General features: G+C 34.6%; 1 protein-coding gene across 1 annotated transcript; it reads left to right on the forward strand.

Annotated features, from left to right (window-relative positions):
- Positions 1-440: 440 nt before the first annotated feature.
- LOC137387463 (homeotic protein empty spiracles-like) lies at positions 441-2,181 on the forward strand. The gene is made up of 3 exons (XM_068073892.1): positions 441-911; positions 1,430-1,605; positions 1,709-2,181. Exons 1-3 carry the CDS (start codon positions 515-517, stop codon positions 1,898-1,900), a joined length of 765 nt encoding a protein of 254 aa, XP_067929993.1. The 5' UTR covers positions 441-514; the 3' UTR covers positions 1,901-2,181.
- Positions 2,182-25,349: the final 23,168 nt, after the last annotated feature.

The following is a 25,349-nucleotide window of genomic DNA, read 5'->3' on the forward strand; positions in this document are numbered from 1 at the left end:
ATACCGGTAGCATTTTTTTAGAATATCAAATAAAATATCTTGAAGTGTTTTTACTGATTTCGCATGTACTTTATCTCGCAGCATGTGTCAAGTTACCGGTGCAAACTTGTTGTTATTTTCATCTCACATTTTGATACTTCCAGCAAGAGATCAGACAAGCAAAAATAGAACGGGAAACCATTGTTGCCGTGTCGATATGTAGCGGGTGTGAAGCACTTGAGATGAGAGTACAATATGCTTGGTTGATTCAGTCTCTTTACTCCAGAGTAGGCAACGGTAGTTATAATGTAACGCCCACTTGAAACAGACAACAACCAATGAAATCGCTTATCGTACCTAGTGAAGGCCAATCAAGAGGTAATTATCAGTTTATGTTACATTTTAACAATAGAGCAATCAAGTGCGGACACTATATAACCGATGTCCAATGTGCACGCTTGTTAATTGATTCCATTCCTGCAAACCCTAAGCTGTCGACAGCTTTCTCTTCAACACTCGACCGAAATTCGCAGCTATGGCTGTCTCTGCCAAACGTTCAGCTTCACATGCTTTCAGCATCGACTCACTTATGAGAACGGATAGAGGTGACAGCACTTCACCGACAAAGACATGCAGCAGTATCACACCACCGACAACACCGCCACAATCAAATCTTCTGAGTCCGTCGCAGCTTATGAACATTAAGGCTATGTGTGATTACCCGCAATATCTAGCTGGCAGTCTCGATTCAATGGGACTCGCGTTAAATCATCCGATATTTGCTGGAGCACTACCGTCGTCTCTGCCTGGACACATGCATAATTTACCCGCAATAAACCCAGCGCTACTTCTCGCTGGAGCACAGAGAGACACTCTATTCAACCCTTGGCTACAGCTTGCCAGGAATCCTAATCTTCTAGCTCATAGATTTGGTAAGATGTAGTCTTGTGTTATTCGTGCTAAACCATAAAGAGTAAAATGATATAAAACATCAGGAAACAGTTGCGTGTTGTTAAGAATAGAGTTAGCTTACTCAAATAGCTGTGTATAGGCTTTAGCTACCATGCAGCCAATTTTGGCATCACCACTGGCCTGTAGCTACAAATTGTTTGCATGACATTTTTCAGTGTCTTTCGTTATAAGCCTTCGTGTGACCTGAATGAAACGGGTTTAGTCTAGTGCAAGAATGTAATACAAAGCTTGTCTTTCCGAGCTAATTAAGTGCAATTGAATTTATCCTTAGCATTGCAATAAAATATAAAATAACATTATATGTTTGACCTAATTACACCTGATTATCTCTGGCATTACATAGTTATTGAAATAAATATTTTTAATATTTGTCTCATATGCCGGATAAGATTGCGTTTTGGTAGCAGCCACAGAGCAAACAATGCAAAAACTTTATTTCATCACAGCATAAATTATATTCAGAGTTTAATCTTTACAGGTGGTGAGAATCCGTCTAGCCTGCTAATGCAGCCATTCAGAAAACCAAAGAGAATTCGCACAGCCTTCTCCCCCACACAGCTAATCAAACTCGAACAATCGTTTGAAAAAAATCATTACGTAGTTGGACAGGAGAGAAAAGACCTAGCCTCTGGTCTCGGTCTTACCGAAACTCAGGTAAACATCTCATATATACTTGAAAATAAAATCTTGAACCCTAGTTTCCGTAGCTTTTCAACGGACATTGACAAGGCATTTAAATCATCCAATATATTTGTAGGTAAAAGTTTGGTTTCAAAACCGTCGTACCAAGCACAAAAGAACAAAAGATGGCAGTGAAGATGGTATGGACGGCCAGACGCACGACGATGAGAGCGATATTGAAGATGATCTAGAAATTTGTGAGGACGAATCACCGAGTCGCAAGCGTCAATGTTTGTCACACGACATCTCAAATGTTCACACGTATTGATCTCAGCGATACTTCATTCCTACTTGCTAGATTTTTTTTAATCATTTTAAAACCTCTTATCTCATTCGCCATCATTTTTTTTATATTATTTCATTGTTTAGGCAAAGCTACAAACAGGCTTACCTAATGATGCTCCCAACAAAATTTTTGTTTTGTAATCAATCTGCCTAGAACAATGTCAATCTTTATCTCTATGCAAGAAAAGAAATATATATTTTTTATACTGCACAGCTGTATTTGTAAATATTTGGTTCAGAAATATATAAAGGAAGTTGCCCATATTTTTCACTACTTCTATATATGCCTGAGCACGTCTAATTTGAAGAATCTCTTGCTAGATGATTGGCCAAAGAGTTGCTATTCATATAGCCAATTACTTGATGGGTATCAGAAGCTCTCCATCTACACATTAGTTCTGATGAGAACTAGTGAGGCCTGGAAGATTGTTAGGGGTAATTTAAAATTGAAGCCTAAGCAATCATCACTATAATGAAGTTGTGGATAGATGTGAATGCCCGCTTTATTCACTTCTAATCTTGATCAAAAAACATTGTTTATACCAGGAGTAAACAACTTCAGTGCTTTTCACAAGACTTGAAAGATCAACCTTTGGCTTATTAAAAAATATATTGAAAAGTCAGCAATGTATTGGTATGGCATTGGTTACTAATAAAGAAAAATAGTTAATATTTTTGTTTAACGTACCTGCGACTGTTTACCTGCCAGTGTTACACTTGGCACGTTGCCTTGATTTTTTAAACTGTGTAGTGCCATGTTTACACTCAAATTAATATATTCTATTTTGTGGTTTTAGGCACCAATGATGCTAAAACAGTTTTGGTGATTATAAAGTGATGTTCACTATGACACAATATCAACTTTGAATTTGGAAATAGCAACTATATATAGGCCTATATACTTGTATTGGGCAGTTCAGAATCATTTTCAAAGAAAAAGTGTTTCACATATGGAGTCACAACAATTAATCAATGAAAACTAAATAAATATTGATTGCCATGTGGTGTTATAAAAGAAAAAACACAAATTTATACATTGATATTTTGCAATTCATTTATATAAAGTTTAAATTCATCAGGTATTATATACAAAGTTAAATGTAAATAGGATATTTTAACAGACAGTAAAACAACTGCAAAGATCAACAACAGGCAAATGAGAAAAATATTTCCGGCAGCAACTAGTAAAGAGAATGACTACTAGTAGGCAGCGACCTTGCTGCCCATCTATAAACCACTCCTTACACAGCTTGACCTCTTTCGCCTCCGCTAGAACTATCCCAGTGAGTTTGATCCTAAATGCATGGATTGTAGATTAGATGCACTTAAACTCTGCACCACCACTTGGTGGCTGTCTAACCATAAAAATGCATGATTATAGCCCTAATAAATTGATCATAAACTATGCATTTAACCGCAGAGAATAACAAAATGACTCTTTGCCCATTCACAACATTTTTTCGCAACAACAATAACAGGAAACCATTTCTATCATTAACTATTATTAGTGTAGTTTCGTCTCACATTTATTTATTTAATGAGGATAAATTTGAAAATAAGTTAGAAAATTAAAGATTGGAAACGAGGAGTAGTGTAAATATCCTGATAAGAGGCATTCATGAACTCTTTTCAACGTTATTATTCAAGCTTTTGTCTAGCAATCAGAATGACTTACCATTATTATTACTATTACTGAGGTGAAAAGTTCAAATTTGACAGTTTGTCACAAACTGTGGCTTAAAACGTTACACTGATTTGTATTATTTTGTTTTTGAGTCATATCGATTTATCTGCAAGGTATGATCAAACTTTGCTCAAAGGTCAGCAATGACTTAGTTGCATAACACAAGCAGCTGTCTGCATACAATCATCTTAAAAATGAACTTACACAAGTTTTTTGTAGATTTTATCAGAAAGTATCGGCATTTTTCTATCATTTGCTATTGTTTTTGATGTTTGAGGTGATCTGACTGCCAGGATGTTTCAAGATTAAAATCTATAAAATGGTCAGAAGAAAAATATGTTTGAGATGGCGTCACCAGTTGATATTATGTTGCGTTCAAGTTGAAGTGTTACGCATCTCCATTCCGTTGGTCTCTTTACAACTAAAGGCAACATAATCTCACTTTTGCTTTATCTGAGTATTTTAATTGTCATCAAGTTTTATCAATTTTAATCTTGAAACATCCTGGCAGTCAGATCACCTCAAACATTAAAAACAATCACAAATGATAAAAAATACTGATACTTTTTGATAAAATTTACTAAAATTTTGTGTCAGTTTGTCTTTAATATAAATTCACTGTGTTGCGTCCTGGAAAGGTATCGTACATAATAGGGCTTATTTCTTTAAACCATAACTGTCACGTACAACTTTTATCATATTTTTTAGGTAAATCAGAGACGTTGATTCCGATTTTTTACTCAAAATAAAGATTGGTTCACTAACCTTCAAAATGATAAAGGCTTTTTTAAAGCGTTTCAATATCCGTCTCGAAAACAACACAATCAGCACAACAAGCTCCGCCCATAAATATTTGATGTAGCCTAGCTTTTTAGGAACGAAAGTTAGAGATGTTTAGCTTGATTTACAATGATAGAGATGGGTGTCTTAAAACCCATTATTATCTAAATTCAGCTTGTAAAATAATCTCAGTCTTTTATGAAAGGTAGATAAACTTTTTAAAATTGCTTGTAGCTTGTTATATGATGTTTAATAGACTGAACTCTGAGAAAAATGAGCTCAAAAAAGCGCCATTTTATCACAAGCTAGCGTTGTTATTGCGCTTTTTTGAGCTCATTTTTAAATATGCAATGTTAAATAGTTTATCTACCTTTCAGAAATGACTTAAATTATTTTGAAGGCTGAATTTAGATAATAATGGCTTTTAAGACATCCATCTCTATCATTCTAAATCGGACTAAACATCCCTAACTTCTGTTCCTAAAAAGCTAGGTTACATCACATATTTATGAGCGGAGCTTGTTGTGTCGATCATGTGATTTTCGAGACCGATATTAAAGCGCTGTAAAAAAGCCTTCCTTACTCTGAAAGTTAGTAGACCAATCTTTATTTTGAGTACAAAATCGGAATCAGCGTGTCTGATTTACCTAGTGAAAACAATAAAAATTGTACGTGACAGTTATGGTTTAAAGAAGCGCCTGCAGTGAAATGCCATTCGGTTATAGAGAAAAAGCCGATCTCAATTTACGAACTATCTTGCTATATTCATAATCAATACGATTCAGTTTATTGAGGCTTTTGACTGCATAGTCAGCTGTGTACATCTTTGGCTTTTAAATAAAATTATATTAAACAGTCATGTGTTGACGAGGTAGTAACAGCAGGTGGTGTTGCTTGTATCATTCTAAGTCTTTGAAGATTACAAGCTCCTTGCATCAAAAGATTCTTTGTAGGACTTACTTTTTAAAAAATAAACGGGGAGCCATAAAAATAAATGAGGAATCATAGAACAAAAGCTTCTTCCGAAACTCTTGTTTTATGGTTGTTGTTATCTATGATATTCCACAGATCTTTGGAGCATGAAAAAGCACTGACTATGTTTACCAAAAAAACACAAAAATTAGGCAAGCGATTTATAACAAACTTGGCAACTTCTCAATCCAAAAATATCTGTTGTTTGTTTCTCATCCACCATTTGTTTATGAGGATATACATGTACAGGTGAACATTTGTTTATGAGGATATACATGTACATATAGGAAGTTTGTTTATAAGGATATACATGTACAGGTGGACATTTGTTTATGAGGATATAAAGGTACAGGTGGAAATTTGTTTATTAGAGTATACATGTACAGGTGGACATTTGTTTATGAGGTGGACATTTGGAGGTATTCTAGCTTACTATCTTGCAAAAGATATGCATAAAGTTGTATAATTATTACATTGTGTGAGTGCATATATATGGGCAGGTCTAGATGTCTGTGTATTTGTATATACATGTATATATGACCAAAAAATAGTAACCATGCAGGTAGGAGTGATGCAAGTGTAGCAGGCGTAGACATTTATAAAGGCATTTTGACAAGAGGAGCAACTTCAAGATAATGTAACATTAGCATAATCATCTCCACTGTGTAAAATAAAAATTGACCATTTTGATTTTACATGTTGGAGACGATTATACCTTTATGAATGCACATGTTTATGGAAACCCACATCATTGCATTGATGGTACAGTTTGTGGTGTTTCATCGGAAACACGGCTATCGGAAAAGTGCGCAAGGCCTATAAAATCTAAAACAAGTTAATTTAAATATTTTAATAAAAACTTACCAAAAATTTTTACGATTTCAAGAGAGTAAAACTACCATAAAGCAAAGCTGGCGTTTTTACTAAAGGCTGTAGGCTGTTTGAAATTCTAGAACCCAGGCTATATAAGCCAACAAGACAGTAAAACTCTTGTTGTTGTCTTGCAACAAGAGTTGCAAGACAGCTCATAGAGCATGTAAGACTAATTTATACATATGCATTGATACTAGCTGTTAGTAAAGTATATCTAATGTTGTCTTTTAGTAGCAATTTACAGATATACAAGCATATATAGCAATCAGTATATACAGATATACTGATCATACATGAGTTGTATCAGCTTATTGAAAATGCATGCCAAGAGATTTTGAACTTGGCAAGTCGCGAAACATCACAGCAAATGAAAATAAATGTTGCAGCTGATATGATCAGCATGATATTAAATCCCCGAGATTTCCAAATAATGTGAGTTTTAATATATGTTTGTAAATTTAATGTAAGTTTTAACATGTGAATAGCCGATAGCTGAACAGATGCAGTTTGCCTATATTGCCAGATATGTTTGCCAGTTTGCCAGTTTGCCTATATGTTTGCCAGATATCTGTTGATTCATTGTCTGCCAGATATCTGTTCGTTTATTGTCTGCTAGATATCTGTTGGTTTACTGTCTGCCAGATATCTGTTGGTTTACTGTCTGCCAGATATCTGTCAGTTTATTTTCTGCCAAATATCTGTTGGTTTATTGTCTGCTAGATATCTGTTGGTTTACTGTCTGCAAGATATCTGTTTGTTTATTGTCTGCCAGATATCTGACGATTTTAATTATCAGATACCTGCTCGATATCTGCCAGTCTGCCCAATATCTGACAGTTTACTGGGTATGTAAGATATCTAAAAGCATATCATATCTGTCAGCTATCTGCTGGTTTACCGAGCCTATCAGATGTCTATCTGTCAAGTGTACAGCATATCACTATGCTCGCTGGCTAATCAATGACTCGCCCCCTCCCCCCCCCTTACCAGATATTCAATAATTCACCACCTCATCTACGCCGTAAATATTGCAATTCTTGCAGCTATTTTTTTCAGCAAAAAATCAAATTTGTATGCAAAGCATTTGGTGAATCAGTGTTATGAGTATCACCTGCAAAACCTCTTACCAAATCCTAATTCATTTTATTACTGAATTTTAAACCAAAATTATTCTGATGAGCCGTAATATCATGTTAAAAGCGTATCGAATTTACATAAAACATTTGAGCTAAACAGTCATCTCGGACCTGACGAGGAAACAGACCTTATACATGTAAATACAGCCATTATTTTCCAACTTGGCTTGCGTCCTGCTGACGCTACTAGTGCCAGCGAGTAGCATATTTTTGTATCAAAATCTTTCTTTTGTCTTCTTTTAAAGTAAATTGCTAGCAAAGGTTGTGGTGGATTGCATACCTCTGGCATTACGCCTCACCTACCTACAACAGATATTTCTTGAGTACAAACAAATTTACTTCTTTGATTCATGCATTTATCTATTACTTTAGTTTTGTAAACTAGGCCTCCGATGTGATAATATGAGGCTGTATGCCACTTAGCGGCAAACACCAGCCATTTCAACACGCTTCGTAGTAGCCTTAAAAACAAATGTGAAGGAATCTTTCAACTTTGGTGAGTAAATCAAAGCATCCTACAAAAGAAGCAGCACATTTCTTGAGTGTGTAATATGCCCTCCACTTGATTACAGTGTGTAACATGCCCTCCACTTGATTACAGTGTGTAACATGCCCTCCACTTGGCTGACCAGCAACGTAAGTTCTACTAGCTTTCTTCCGGTCTTAAACTCACATTGATTCCATTATTTTATTAAAATATTTATTATTTTATTACAATATTTTATGTAACTTTGAAAATATTTGGGCCTCGTAACATGACTATTATTAATAGAAGTACAAAGCCCATTCTTCAAATTTCTCATCCCACAAAAGAACAGAATTTTGAAATTCTAGAGAATATTAGAGTTTTGATATTTGCTGTGAGAAATAAATCAGTGAATGCCAACTTATAGCTATCTATAATATTCAATATTATAGGATGTAACATAATAAATTACATTATAACATAATTAATTTAATATAATATAACATAATATGATATAATAATGTAATATTTTAATAATATATTGTATTCAGATCAGAAGCCAGATATTTTAATAATATATTGTATTCAGATCAGAAGCCAGATATTTTAACAGGCTATTTTTCTTTTATTGCAAGCGTGTCAACAATTGATGCTTTTTTCCGAAGAGGTCAAGAGTAGAACTGTTATTATGAGAGTTTTGAATTCTGCCTGGCGTACTGATCACTATAACAGCCAATATTTTTTCTATGGACATATTCTAATAAACAGAAAAATGTTTTCTCTATGAGTCTCTCTGATGTTATTCGAGACCAAGTTTGTTAACCAACCCGCATCACCAAAATACCATTAGAAACACCAAACAAGAGTTCTCACATAATAAATATGGCACTTTTATGTATAAAGAAAAGTTGGATTCAAATAGGAATGTTTTGTGGCTGACCAACTGACAGTAACATCAGTGTTTATGGCAGCTGCTGCCGATCCTATATAGTCTAATAACTGTATAGTCGATGACAGGCCAAATGTTTTTACAGGCAACAATACTCTCCCAAGGCTGAGTGAAAAAAGATAGCTTGGTAATCAATTAGGTTGGAACAGCGAGAGAAATATGTTAATGACTTATTGTGTTATCCCATAATGATGTCTAATGCCTCATACTTCAAAGCCATTATCAGCAAATTATACTTCACAGGGTCATCGGCGTCAACATTGCGTTTTATCTGGAACAACATTTAGCCAGAGATTGCAACCCGCAAGGAGCGGGTTCTACTAATGCTCATAATGGTTTAATCAAAACACGGGCTTCCAGACAATGCCCTTATATTCTGTTAGAAAGTCTGAGGTGAAACCGGTCTAATACAAACATGAGCTAAGGTAAGCCAAGCCCGGTGTCATGGTGTCAATCAGCTAATTCATATACAAGTATCGCTCAATTGCTTGTCAGATTCTTATTGGCTTTTTATTATGGCAGCAGTTCAGCATCGCTTTAGTCACATTGAATGGAAGAAACTTCAAAAGTGCCAACTAATGTTCACACGCAGGCAGGTAACCTGATTTTCAAAGAACTTAATGATCCACCTGCTGTTGGTGAATACAGCAGCTGGTAATATTTGCTTCTCTAAAATCCTGCCTGTTAGATTTGGCATTTGGTAAAACTTCATAACAAAAACGCACTGCTATGCAATGAGTTTTTTAATTGTCATACATAGAAGGAAGCATCTACAAGTGGATGCAGGAAAGAAATGACATGCAGTGGCAGGTTCTTGTTTCTTACTGAAGATATAGACCTAAAAGCCAGGGTATAAACTAGCATTGGATTATAAAATCGATGAGCACAATAGCTGTGATTGTAATTTAACATAATGCGTGTATTTCAATTCAAAACTGGCCTTAACATATATAATTAATATTTTGAATTCTTTCACTGGTTGAAGGTGTTTTTTGTTTTGACTTTGATGCTGCTGAATTGAATATCTCCCTATTTTGATTGAAAATATGTTTTTCTGATATTTTAAATTGGTTACTTTTTTTAATACGCAATAATAATAATAATTACCCTGATTATACCGAGCAGGGTAGGAGATCCCGGCACCAAACATCAAGTTAATGATTGGATGGTTCTACCTAGTGTTGATGTAAAGAACTGCTCACTGGTACAACAGACAGCTCTGTTAGGATCAGCTAACGCCCTCAGGAAGGTTCTGTCCATCCCAGCCTAATGGAACTGGGTCAATGACAGGAGGTAATACTTGCTTAAGCTGTGATAAAACCATTAACAATAATAATTTTATTAGCATAGATTTTCTAAAGGCTCTGCAGTAGAAAAGAGTGACAACCCTCTTGCCCTCAGATAGGGCCCGGGATCACTTACAGCCAACCTTAAAGGTTGTGGGAAAAACCTCCAACCATAATAATAGTATAAATACCTGTACAACAAGCATACCCTAGTACAACAAGCAGCCTTGCTCCGTACAGTGACCATACACAGGATATTTCTGTTCACTTCAACCTTGTGAAACTGGGTCGGCGGCAGGAGTACGTATCAGCCAATGATGCGATATTAAAACAGTAATAGCAATGACAATAATAATAATAATTAATAATGTGATGACCAAGTTTCATTTATATAAAAATGCTGAAAGTTCATGAATTGGTTACAAAAATTATTTACTAACAAAAATATGAGTGTCAATGCTGTCGGCTTTAACCTTATAACTTTTTTATTTGTTTATAGGCATGTATAAACATGTATAGACATGTATAGACATGTATAGACATGTATAGACGTGTATAGGTGTGTATAGACGTGTATAGGTGTGTATAGGTGTGTATAGACGTGTATAGACATGTATAGGTGTGTATAGGTGTGTATAGGCGTGTATAGGTGTGTATAGGTGTGTATAGACGTGTATAGACATGTATAGGTGTGTATAGGTGTGTATAGGTGTGTATAGACATGTATAGACATGTATAGACATGTATAGACATGTATAGACGTGTATAGACGTGTATAGACATGTATAGGTGTGTATAGACATGTATAGACATGTATAGACATGTATAGGCATGTATAGATATGTATAGGCATGTATAAACATGTATAGACATGTATAGACGTGTATAGACATGTATATGTGTGTATAGACATGTATAGATGTGTATAGATGTGTATAGACATGTATAGACATGCATAGACGTGTATAGGCATGTATAGACATGTATAGACATGTATCGGCGTGTATAAACATGTATAGGCATGTATAGACATGTATAGACATGTATAGACATGTATAGACATGTATAGATGTGCATAGACGTGTATAGGTGTGTATAGATATGTATAGACATGTATAGACGTGTATAGACGTGTATAGGTGTGTATAGACATGTATAGACATGTATAGACATGTATAGACATGTATAGACGTGTATAGACGTGTATAGACGTGTATAGGTGTGTATAGACATGTATAGACATGTATAGACATGTATAGGCATGTATAGATATGTATAGGCATGTATAAACATGTATAGACATGTATAGACGTGTATAGACATGTATAGGTGTGTATAGACATGTATAGATGTGTATAGATGTGTATAGACATGTATAGACATGCATAGACGTGTATAGGCATGTATAGACATGTATAGACATGTATCGGCGTGTATAAACGTGTATAGGCATGTATAGACATGTATAGACATGTATAAACATGTATAGACATGTATAGATGTGCATAGACGTGTATAGGTGTGTATAGATATGTATAGACATGTATAGACGTGTATAGACGTGTATAGGTGTGTATAGACATGTATAGATGTGTATAGAAATGTATAGACATGTATAGACATGTATAGACATGTATAGACATGTGTAGACGTGTATAGGTGTGTATAGACATGTATAGATGTGTCTAGACGTGTATAGACATGTATAGACATGTATAACTTTTTATTTGGCTCTGGTAATAATCAACAAATTGATGTTTTCTGTTTTGCGACAAAAGAAGGAAAATGTCAAGACAGAAATCAGGAACTATTGAGTGAGTTGAACAGACGTATTTTAAAAGTTGGTAATCTAATAGTATTGTTGAGGAGTCAGGATAGTGAATTGAAGGTTGTATAGTAACAGAAAGTTCATAAACTGAAACATCTGATGGGGGATGTAGTATACTGGTGTCACCTAATATATAAAGATGTTGGTCATATGCATGAAAGAGTAAATATAAATATATAAAATATAGATTATATATTATATAATAAATATAATAAACATTATATAAACATATAATATAAATATTATATAAATACAAATTATTTAATTTCATTTCATTTTTATAAGCTTTGTTATTATATCAATTTGCCTTGTTAATAGTTACGACAAAATAATTATAATTTAATTTAGCACAATGTCCATTTTTTAGTTTGAGAAGTTTGGTTACTTTGACAAAGAAATTTTTAAAATTTTTCTCTCTTTTTTCATTTGATGAATTGCTGCCCAAACGAATCAACAAAAGTAAAAACCAATTATTGTGAATTCAACACAATAGACTCAGCACTCTTCAAGCATCTTGGATGCAACGGTAGGATCGCATAAAATGTCTTTGCTTCATTTTAATGGCTTGCTATTTATCCGTGTATGGGTGTCTAAACTCACGATAAAAACTTACTAATTTTGTGTAATTAGAGAAATTTCTGTTCATTGATAATAAAGTAAAATGTAAACGCTGTCATTTTAGCTACACCCTGATTGGTCAACATGAATGATAGTGCAATTCAAATCGTCCATGCTTTACCAATTCTTGATAACAACGTTATTTTCCTAACTACGTATCATTTATACTAAACGATCTTTTCAGTATTTTAAAAAGTAACATTTTATTTTTTAAATTGGCACTAATTGCTGTGGTGAAAACATAACTTTTCAGATTTTTGGTAAAAAAATTTTAAGGCTTGTCTCAAGTATGATAAAAGGATGTGCACATCCAATTAATCTTTTGTTTTATCTTTTGACTGCTTTTATCGGATATTAAAGTTAAGTCATCGATAAGAGTAGCCACTTTCAGACTGGTTCAGCTGGCTAATCACTCTTACACCAAGCCATGACTAACTAGAATTGGCCTCATCCAATTGTAGAACCATAGCCAAGCCTGTCTTTTTTTGAGTCAGAGTCTTTTGTGTATCATTTCCTGTAATCAAGCCTCGCAGTGGCCAACCTAGACGACCATCATTAAAAGTTGGTAAATGTGGTTATTTCCTTTAGAAGCTGCGACAGTCATTCATCTCACGCAATAGTTGCGTTATTTTGTGTGTCATGAAGCAACAATAGAGTATTAAGTAATTGATGGAGTGCTACCACAACGAATACTGGTAACAATCGTTTACCCTATTTAATTTAATTAAATGAATGGCATCCATATATGACATGATTAATTCGTTGCGCAACCAAAATATCTTCAATAAATGCTAAACAGCCACATATTTCATAGATGAATGTCAACCAGCAGTTGCCAAGTTTTACTGCACATCCTGCTCGGCTGCTATCCAGAGACTGTGTCCAAAATGATGAACGTTCCAGTCTCCACTTCTATTGCTTTAGTATTTCCCTGAAGGCAGCACCTATTATAAAACCGAAAGGCCTCTCGCTTTTTCACCAGAGTCACATATTGCTCGTTCTGTCATGTGCTGCTTCAAGCTGGTATCTCTTTGTATTAAAGATTGATCAAGAAACATTGAAACGCTTTGAAAAGTTGTTTTAGGGCTATACTACCTGATATGGACAGTTACGATCGGCGTCTAAATGCCCTTAATGCTGAGGAGCTAAGTGTGCTATTATAAATTTTTTGCCTGAAATGCTCAAATCGTATCTTCACTCTACTTGACCATCCATTACATTCCCACTTACCCAAAAAACCACTAGACCTTATACCACACACCAACACCTTGTCAATTTACATTGTAGAGCCATGCCATGCAAACAGAAGTTTTTTTTTCGATTTTTACTTCAACAAGAATCATATCCATCTATCCATTTGTTTGTCCAGCTACACGAAGCCATGCTTGAAGCGTTAAGAAAACAAAGCATTTCACAGGAATTGAACTCTGTGATCTGGATGTTACAGCCAAGCATCCTACCAACTTCATCATTGGACCACCTTACAGCAGCAAGGGAATAATTGCCACTTATGGTACAGTGTACTAGTAGTATTCATATAATTTTATTTTGCTATTTTTTATTTTCTTTGTCGTGGTCGAAGCTGATTGGTGATTGATGATTGGTGATCGTCATTGATTAGTAATAATTAAGGTCATACCTATCTACTGAAGTCACACCATTCTATACACTGTGACAGCGCCATACTTACATTCTGAGGTGTTGCCATTATATATTTGGTTTTTATCTAGGTAGCAAGTGACCAGCTTGTAAAATGCGAAAAACTAGAACTAGTCAATCAGATTGTCGAATATTTTTAACAGAACACCAAGGCTGTCGCCACATGATTGCCAAGTTTCCGATGTCAGGAGAAGCAGCCAAAGTAACGAAACTCACAAAATTGCAACTAAGCAAATTTGGTCATATTACATCTTCTTCAGTCAGACTCAAATCAGAACTTACGTTTTATTGGACAACCCGTAACTAGCGAATCCAATATTTACTTTCTCTCTTCACTAATAATTGATTCAACCATGATTTAGAATAGATAAAATAGAAATAGAGTTGTGCAACAGTAAGATAGGAACTAAAGCAGTACCTTGTTAGTTTTTTGAATCTGGTTTTAACTCGTATGTTCACTCTTGGCGCATGTCGACTGCATCATTTGAGAAAAACCATGCGGCTGTGGCTCCAACCTAACTTTGTTAGGGTTATTTAAATACAAAGTTGATAGACTGTGCTCCAAATATACACTCTCTCTTTATTTCTTTCTCCCTCTCTCTCTCTTTCTTCCTCTCTCACTCTATTTCTTCCTCTCTCACTTTCTTCCCCCTCTCCCTTCTTCTTTCTCTCTTACTATCTCACCAGTGTGGTGTAATAGCAACACCATCTACAGTTACATCATATTTGGAGAGACATATTAAATAGTACCAGGTTTTAAATGAATTTTGCAGCTTTTAAAATGAACTAACAAAACTTATGTTTTAACTCATGAATGTCAATGAGAGTTAATGAAACATGTGAACTATTGGATGAGGGATTACCAATACAATCATCTATTTATTTAAAGTACAACTTCAGCCAGTTCTCAGCTTGTAAACACCTCATTTTACATGCAAATTACTTGGGTGCAATCTTTTAAATAGTGGCTAGCCTAAACGGAAGCGTAACAACAATAATCATTTATAAACTCACTGAAGATATTTATTTTATCAACAAATCTTAGCACAGGTGCTGCCAAAACTCAAACATAGGCTGACTCGAGTCAGCGGCAGCGAAAACATAAATGTATGCAAGCCGGTTTCGTTGCAAGAAGATATTGCGAGGACAGCGTGATTGATGCAGCTGTCTCGGGCACCCAATAGACAGGTCTAGTGCTAATGATCTCGTATTAACATTCCAAACATTTGACTCAAAGTTGATGTGTCACTGTTAAAGTGATTTGAGATCGTAAACCTTTTTCTTTATGCTAATTAGGTTAATTGACACCAAAGGGCCAGCAAAGAATTTCATGTCCTGCTGCGATAGCTGCGCGATTCATGTTTCATAATTCGCTAGCATTGATGTTCGCAGTTTACCATTAAAGAAAACCAAAGAAGATTCAGCACTTTCATAGTTTTATACAATTTTCATCATCAGCAACAAGAAGTGTGTTTAAATCCTAGCATTGAGAGTATGAGGGAAGTTTAGTATTTTTTATTGACATGAATAAAAACTGTCATACTGTTTGAGAGTAGTTTTATTAACAAATAAATTAATAACTACTTTACATAAAAATTAGCTTATTGTGAACAGTGATGACAGCCTTGACCTATTACCGTAAAATGCATTAGTAACACATATGAGGGGATAACTCCACAGTTTTTTGTGTCATCATTACAAATAAATGAAACCATTCAGAGATTGAATATATGAAGATAGCATAATATTCAGCATCAGCATGAGCTGCAGTTTTGAAAGCTTCCATTGTCTATTTAGGGGACAACTAAAAACTAATTCAAAATTGAATTGTGTTTATTTAGCTTTGACTAACTCTGTAAATTAAAGCAAAGATAATTTTAAAAAACCTGGATATATAAATAGTATAACTATAAGATGCTAATATTCCAAACAAAATAAAATGTATTTATTCGAGAGAGGAAAGGGGAAAAATTCTTTGTGTTGTTCAATAAGTTTTGAGACGAGGCTTTAGTACTTTTTTACTGTAAGAAAGTTATTTATTGCAAATGATGATGTAAGTAGGCTATATAACTTTTTTACACTACTTTAGAGGCTTTAGTGTCGTATGAATATTTCACATGCATCCAAGTCGTCGAATGTAATGTGATGTTTGTAAAACAACATCCTCCAAGTGCTTGTCTGTAAGAAGCATTTGAAACATATTTGTGAATTGCCGGCAGAATTTACATGAGTATAATTGAGGAAACACAAGTCATGGAAAGGCTGGTAGACTAGCAGGATGGTGGTACCACGCTAAACCCGGTGCCTCTGGTCTACTCAAGCTATTTTAGATTGCATAAAAGCCTACCATCAATAACTAATCACTAACAGAATAGCTTTGCCACGAATATAATGATAAGGCATTGTTTTAAATGATATCTTATACCAGATATGCATCACTCGGTCACACATACTTGCCTCTGTGACTCACCCTCCTCTACCATCCCTCTTGACTTCTATGCATTCCTGTTCTCTAGATGCTAAATATGTTGAAACAGATTTTCTTGATAGCGCTGTTTGGCTTTCTAATTTACTGATATTAACTGGTTGATTGAATAAAAAATGTGAGCAATTATTGTCAGTTTTCTTTTCAATCCTGAAAAATGCACTAAAAAGCCAAATCTTGTGAAGAAGTACAGTACTAGAGAACCAAACACATCAGATATGATTCATAGAATGAAAAAATCCCTCAGCTGACTTTTGAGGCAGCTCCATAGTTTCAACTTTTATCCATCCTTATATATTTAAAGCCTCTTTGCCATTTTCAATTGATAACTCCATAGAAGACTAGTTGACGTAGACACTGTACCTGTTTTAGACTAAAAAAGTATCAGAGATATACTTTTACATTCTAAGAAAGGGTATATCGATACTGAGGATACAGAAAATAACTCAGTTGCATTTAAAATAAGTTAATGTTATAATAAAATCTTCAAAGGGTTCAGGTTATAAGTGAGAGAGTCAGAGTCTATGCAGATATTAAGTCACAGTTAAAATGAAGTGAACTTATTAAATCGTCTTGTCGATAGCAAAGTCAACTTTGCCAAAAGCCAACTCATACTACAGAACTTGCTTCTTATCTGATTGAGGCTCGTTAGCTCTATCATAACTTAATAATATTTAATTGAAAACTTCTAAAAAAAACAAATATTTTGACTTTTTCCATGAAAAAACCTGTTGTTTTTGAAGAGATAATTGAAATAAAAACTCATAAACAGTAGTTCCTGTATTTTGGGTACTGGTCTGGAATCAGTAGCTAAGATTCAGTGATATATAACAGCCAATATGTAACAGTGTATAACTGTCAGTATAAAACAGTATATAACTGTCAGTATATATACAGTAACAGTCAGTATATAGCAGTTGGTACAAACCGATACAAAAGGTTAACATTTGAGTCAAGGTTTGATGAAGGTGAGTATCCTGAGTTTCTTGCGGACACAAGCGTCATAAACTCATGATATTGTCATTATTCAAAATTTAAAATATATTTGTCATATACAGTGAAATTTGGATAACTCGCCCTCGGATAACTCTAACACATGGTTAACTCGAACGGATTTGTTTGGTAAGTTCCCACGCAATGATAAATTGCTTTAGATATCTCGACCATAACTTGGTTAACTCGAACAGTTTTTTTGCCCAACGGCTACCGAGACGGTTGTTATCGCTTTAGAATATCGCTTTATTCCAAGCCATAGAGATAAACAACAACTTTTAGTAGTTCTTAGGCGCCATTATTACCACTATCGGCAAAATGTTTTCGTTAACGACTTTTCTATAGGTTTGCAAAAAATCAAATTTTACCAAACATCCGCTTGGGAATAGCCCTCCGCAAGCAAGGAGAAGCGATCGCTTCTCCTCTCAAGGTAACCTTCAGATAAACTTTAAGAAAAATCAGCAAAACTGGTTTTTGTTAAAACGCTCAAAAGAAAAATATGTCTTTTTTTCTGAGAGTTTCAACCGTGATCAAGTTTTGCCTATTTTAATCTGAAAACGTTCTGGCAGTCACATCACCTAAAACAAACAAACGAATCTCAAGTAATAAAAGGAAAATATTTATACTTTCTGATAAAAATTGTTAAAACATTACATGAGAGGTCCCTTAACTTGCAACAAGCAATCAATGCTTTTGATTTATATATAGTTTGTATATGTACTGATAAATACAATAATGCATGCACTTGTGACAGTGTTCTCATAACTTGAACGCTTTGATAACTCGAACACTTTCTCGCGGTCCCGTGAAGGTCGAGTTAGTCGAGTTTCACTGTATGTGTAAATATATATACGAAATAAATTTGCTACATACTTCATTTTGATATCTGTTAGATATTAGTCATTAATTATGATACTATCAAGCTCAGTTTGTCTATATATTCTCCTCCTTACACTCTTTGTAATGACTTGCACATTTTTATTGGTGAGTTACGCAAAAGCAAAAATAAACAAGAAGCAATTTTTTGTTTAAAGTGACAAGTGAACGCACGTCATTGTTAAACTAATTATATAATAATAAATAATAATAATTGTCAGGGTTTAGATAAAAGCAATAACTATCACACGCCAAGCGAGCATTTGTGAAATGACAATGAGAAATGTAGATCAAAATATCTGCGCATAACACATATATTTACATGCTAACCATAGACTTCCGCAAGTGATATCGTCTCTTATAATCATTGCGTCTTATTTATGATCGACATTGTTAGTTATTTTATACGAGTAGCACAGCTTTATAATTTGGAGGTCAGTCATAGTTGTTGGGCTAACGAGCATTGTGGGGTCGTCTAGACAATACAGTTGGTAAAGTTTGCTGAGAAGTTTTCTCTTTTCAAAAGCTTATAGTTTGCCATTTTAACCAATTAGAAATAGTGTCATAACAGATAGATGAGATAAATTAACCAAAAATTAGCGATGACGATTGACCAAGGATACAAAGCAATAAAAAGAAATTCAAATTATCATAAAGATGTAGTAAAAACACTTTGAATGAAGAAAGCGGCAAAAATGTCGTAGCCTATAAAACATGAACAATAGACCACCAACTCTAGACCGTAGATCATCAACCTTAGACAGTAGACCATCAATCCTAGATCGTAGACCATAAACCCTAGACACTAGACCACCAACTCTAGACCGAAGATTATCTACCCTAGACAGTAGACCACCAACCCTAGACTGTAGACCATAAACCCTAGACAGTAGACCACCAACCCTAGACCGTAGATCATCAACCCTAGACAGTAGACCACCAACCCTAGACCATAGATCATCAACCCTAGACAGTAGACCTACAACTCTAGACCGGAGATCATCAACCCTAGACAGTAGACCACCAACCCTAGACCGTAGATCATCAACCCTAGACAGTAGATTAACAAGTCTAGATCGTAGATCATCAATCCTAGACAGTAGACCACCAACCCTAGACCGTAAATCATAAACCCTAAACAGTAGATCAACAACCCTAGACTGTAGATCATCCACCCTAGACAGTGGACCACCAACCCTAGACCGTAGATCATCCACCCTAGACAGTGGACCACCAACCCTAGACCGTAGATCATCAACCCTAGACAGTAGACCACCAACCCTAGACCATCAATTTTAGACCATAGACAATCACTAATACCGCTACACTACATAACATTTCTCTACAGCAACAAAAAATGTTTACATAGTAGTTCATCTTGTCTAGCGATGGCAAAAGTTGGCTATAAATGTGTATATTCAAGGGTTAGACAGTCAGGGGATTTCTTTGGTTTGCTGCATAGTGTATGCTCTGTATGCTGAATGCATCCAGAGAGCGAACTATGCTCGCTGCCAATGTTATACAGTTTCGTTAATACAGCTGAGCTTTGGTTTAGTGATCTTGAGAAAGAACAAGTCATCATTTGTTTCCTAAAAACACTGCTAGTGGTGAGATAAAGGGCATCTGATCTTGAATAACTCTGTCTGCTAGGACAGAAGTGCAAGATTAGTCCTCTGTGGCCAATCAGAGTAGAGCTCTGCTGAAATATGGTACTGGTACTATATAAATAATATTAAAAAGTTGAGCCACTAAATTGTTGAACTTCTGGGTAGGTGATGGCAACTCCCACTCATAAAAGTCTAGAAAATGTTAAATTGCTAGATAGAATGGAACGAAGTTATGACAAAATTTCGACTATTTATTGACTGACCGTCATATAAATGCAGCCCACAAACTTTCTCAGCAAAATGGTCTCTACTTACATGACAGTTCTCGAAGACGCATTTTCAATCAAAGCAAAAGATCAACAATGACAACCAAGAAGTCATTTATCTGGATAAGAAAACGGAAGTACCCTTTATTAACAGCAATTGTTATAAAAAGGTTTTACAGTTTAATTTTCTTTGTGGCACTTCATGAAAGCAAAAGATTGTCTTTAGAACAGCTGATCAGTTTGGTCAACAGTTCTGTCTATAGAGAGAGCCTTTTCGTATGTAATTCTCAAGTTTATGAGAAAGATAAAGGTAATTTATGGCTATGAAACAAACAACATTAAAAATATATGCTAACTTTTCGATACGATAGAGCTCGTATTAGATACCTCTATGGTTAAATAACTCTTGAGCCTTAAAAATGAACAAAGTTGTACTAGGAACAAATTTTAGTAATACCAAAGGCTGTGGCAACAATTCTCAATGACACATATTTATTGTTTTTATTGTTTCAGCTGCTGAGCATGTGAAAGATGACCTAGAAGCTAACGTTTATAAGTTTACACGCTTACTGTAAACTTCGATTTCTATTCTTTACACCTTTCTTGACCTGTTTTAAAAGTTCACAGTAGGTGGAACTGTTGACAGCGGTGCCTTTTTTAAGATAGAAGTTAGTAATGTTTTAACATCTCATTGGGTTCACACCCTTCAGCTACCAAACATTTTTAGTTGATTTCTGTTCAGTTCTGAAGCATGCATTTCGGTCGGGGATTTTGAAAAACTTCAAAAAATGGTCACATGACCTGATAGCATGACCAACATAATCTCAACAAAATTATGCGAGTCATCATGAGAGATTATTTCAACTTAAAAAATGAGGCTTCTACTTGTTATAGAACTCATTTTATTTATTGAATGTTCCTTGTGCAAATGTATTAACTTCTAATAACATTTTCTTTCGCAAAAAAGTTGAAGTGTCAAAAAGAAATTTAAAGAGAAATGGGTACAAAGTGTTGTGAAGGCTTGCACCATGTGAAAATGAAATTTTATTTTATTAACAACTAGCTGTGCCTCCCGGAGTTGCCCAGGTATTAAAAGTCAGCTTATAAACGATGAGAAGTGATGAGAGTTGCCTACCACTTGCTCACTTGCTCACCTACTACTATTAGCCTGGCAAATTGCCAATGAAAAATTCCAGTAAGCTAATTAATAAGCGCTAGGCTTCTAATGATGGTATGCCACGCCACGATGTTGCGACAGCATTGTCCAGCTACGCTATTCTAATAATAGCTATAGCTGGAGGGACACACATACATATACACATACACACATACTTTGAGAAATATATATATATAGAAGTAGCTAAAGAAATATTTAGAAAAACATTTTTCAGACAGTATTTTTTTTTCATTTATATCGTAAGTAATTATTATATTCTTTGTACAATTTTTTAAACATGTTATTTAGAATATTTTTCGACGTTATGGGATTATTTTAGATCACTCTATAAATGCTATTTTTCATGTAAGACAGATTTGAAACAAAGAGAATGGAGAAACACGGCTAATACTAGTTGCACACAATGACATTTGTATTTTAGTAGTTTCTGCGAATCTGACTCATACTCAATTTATAATTTAGTGACTGCTCTTTTGACTTTTATCTTCAAACGACATTTGTACTAAGCCAGCAGTCGTTCAGGAGGAAGCAGGTCAAAGAGAATATTTTTATACGCCGATATTTCAACTAAATAACCAACTGATTTTATTGCATTATTAATTCTATTTTTTATAATTAGGTATTTCAGTGTTTGATGTCGCACTGGTATTTCGACAAATAGCTCCATCGGATATTCTAATGATATGGCAGATGACATGATTAGCGGTTGTTGCATCTCTAGAGTTTTTGCCTTAGCCATGATTACAGGCAATAAGCGGACATTATGACACCAAAAGCAACCGAAGCTCTTGTCATGTCAGATTAGGGGAAAGATGCAAAGGATGCATAAGGTAATTAACACGGCTAATTATCTTGCAAAATGCATAAAAAATTTAGTTAAACAATGCGAAACATTCGAGGCGCCTATTTTGGGCATACGTTACAGCGGGCCGTGCGAGATGATGTAATCGTCAAAGCCTGAAATCAATCATCATTGAAAAGATGGGCAACCATTTTCGGTAAATGCTTGTAGATTATCTGAAGTTAATTTGACCAGAAAACACTAGTTGGTTTGTCCGTGATTAGTTCGGTAATTAGCTCTCAAGCGATTGTCAGAACTGACCACCAGATTCTTCCAGTCATTGTATCTGTACCAGTGGTACCGGCTACAGGTGTGCAACATTCAAGAGACCACCGGAAACCTTCAGTGTTTCTTATTGGAATCCTTTGAAATCCATTTTGCTGATTGGAAAACAGGTTTAAAAATTGAATCCTTGTAATAGTTTTGAAATAATAATAAAAATAATATTGCGTACTGATTTAATGTAAAAAAATATTTGAATATTTTACTAAAATCACAAAAAAACACAAAACCTATAAAAGCCCACAGGGGATATTGTATTGCTTATCAATATGTAGGGAAGTTGAAAATTATAACGGTTTTAATAACAACATCAGCAATAACAACAACATTATAAATAAAAATTGCATTTAATCATTGGCTAAAATTTAGCGGAGTGAAACTTTTTGAAATTTTAACACAAAGAAACAAGTGGAGGAACATGGGTAAAGTTTTTTTTGTGATAGCAAAAGCCCTAAGGCTACCGTCGTTTTCAGAGAGAATGATTGACAAAAGCAGCAGACAAGGATTTAAGATTAAAGACAAACAGAACACAAAAACAAGCAATACCTTTAGAGTCACAAAAATGTCAGTCTTTCCTTGTATCAATATACAAGATTATATCATTATAAAGGTACATGAAGCAAATTATTTAACTTTAACTATAAAAAAAAGTTGACAAGTAAGTGCCATAGTTATCAGAAACTACTAGTGGCTGTATGGTGAATCTAGCACTCTATAAAGATTCGACTATGTCGCAAAGGAGACAACTCTCTGACTAAAATCAAGTGATTTTGACAAATTCTCTAGCCTTGTTGCTTTGCTTTTATTTAAAGAATATAAAATTAAAGAATATCTTTATGTATAAGGCCAAATGTGGACAGGGGTACACAATTACAGAAAGCCTAAATACCTTGCACTAAACCATGGCTAGATCAACATGTAATCTATTTCAATAAAATTCACTTTGTCATTGTGAGTCTGTTAGTCTGGGTGAAAAATTTGTGTTTTTTCGTTTTCCGGCCGATTTTATCCAAATTTGATAACTCCGTGCTCCGTGTATTTTGCCAGGTCACTAAAAAGAATTGATTTCAAAACTTCATCTGGTTCCTAAAACCCAGCCTCTTAGACACAAACCTGAGGGTTATTTGGTTGAAAATGAAAAAATCCTGAAAAGTACCGTATGGTAAACATTAGTTATTTGTTTTTTTTAAAGTTATAACAATCAAGTAACACAAAAAGAAGTATTTTATAGTTGCGCAGTAAAACCTTTATTGTTTTATTAAAACTCTACAATAGTGGATTACAAAATCTGAGAACCATCATTGTGAGGTTTTCCAGCATTGTCCTTTCAAATTACTCTTCAAGTTATAAAAGTACATTTGCAATGATCTCTAATAGCTATCAAGTACATTTGCAATGATCTCTAATAGCTTGCCCAGATGTTATCGGATTATGTAGTTTTTATTTATTTTTAGTGGGTATGAAAACTATGAGCTAAAACAAAAAACATTTTATATAATCCATATTGAAAGCTGACAAGCCAGACAGGTTTCAAAATAATATGTAAAAATCTAGCAAAAAATGTTTATAGCTGGTCTCTTTTGCAGAGTTGTCAAAGAATTAGCAAGCCACATTGGCTAGAGACAAGCGCAAATTCAAGCAATATTGCCCAACCATACATCCATATAATAACAAACCATAATAGCGTCAGACAGTTGTCACCAGCGATCAGTCATAGATGTGAGTCATAGATGACTCACAGAGATCCAGTATACTTGTCTGATTCATTCTATTGACTTTTTTCATTTCCGATTAGCAAGGGATGCAGCTGTTTCCATAACGGAGTTTCATCTCTGCCCTTTAAAGACATGTGTGTGGAGCATTGGCTATGAGCTTTGTGAAAAAGGTAATATTTAAAAAGAAAAATTTAGAATAGTTTAACATATTAGCGAGAGCATGTTCAAAGAAATGTAGAATTTTTTCGTTATAGCCATAACATAATTAGCTGGATCTAAGAACAGCCAAGTTAACTTAACCGCACCGGTTTTTCTTACCTGAGGCTTTTGTAAAAAATTGTTTAACACTTTGAAGCCTAGTCTTGTATAAACCAACAAGTTCCCTGATCCAAGAGAGTATTAACAACTTTCCATCAACTGTAAAAGTACATGGAATAGTACAATTCTTTTTAATTAAATATTATTCTGAAGTTTCAAGCTTGTACAACACAATGAAAAAAAAAACTCAAATACAGTAAATTATTTTTGCCACATTTTTTCAAAAAGGTGATGTTTTATAGGTAACTAAAGAAACACAACGATCCTAGTACACCGAGTCTGATTGATATTTGTTATGAATATGATTGCAGTACAATGAGTCTGATAGAGTGTGTATATTTATTATGAATATGATTGCAGTACACTGAGTTTGATAGAGTGTGTATATTTGTTATGAATATGATTGCAGTACACTGAGTCTGATAGAGTCTGTATATTTGTTATGAATATGATTGCAGTACAATGAGTCTGATAGTGTGTGTATATTTGTTATGAATATGATTACAGTACAATGAGTCTGATAGAGTCTGTATATTTGTTATGAATATGATTACAGTACACTGAGTCTGATAGAGTGTGTATATTTGTTATGAATATGATTACAGTACACTGAGTCTGATA

Source organism: Watersipora subatra, chromosome 2 (assembly GCF_963576615.1).
Source record: "Watersipora subatra chromosome 2, tzWatSuba1.1, whole genome shotgun sequence".
In the NCBI taxonomy this organism is placed as follows: Eukaryota; Metazoa; Bryozoa; class Gymnolaemata; order Cheilostomatida; family Watersiporidae; genus Watersipora; species Watersipora subatra.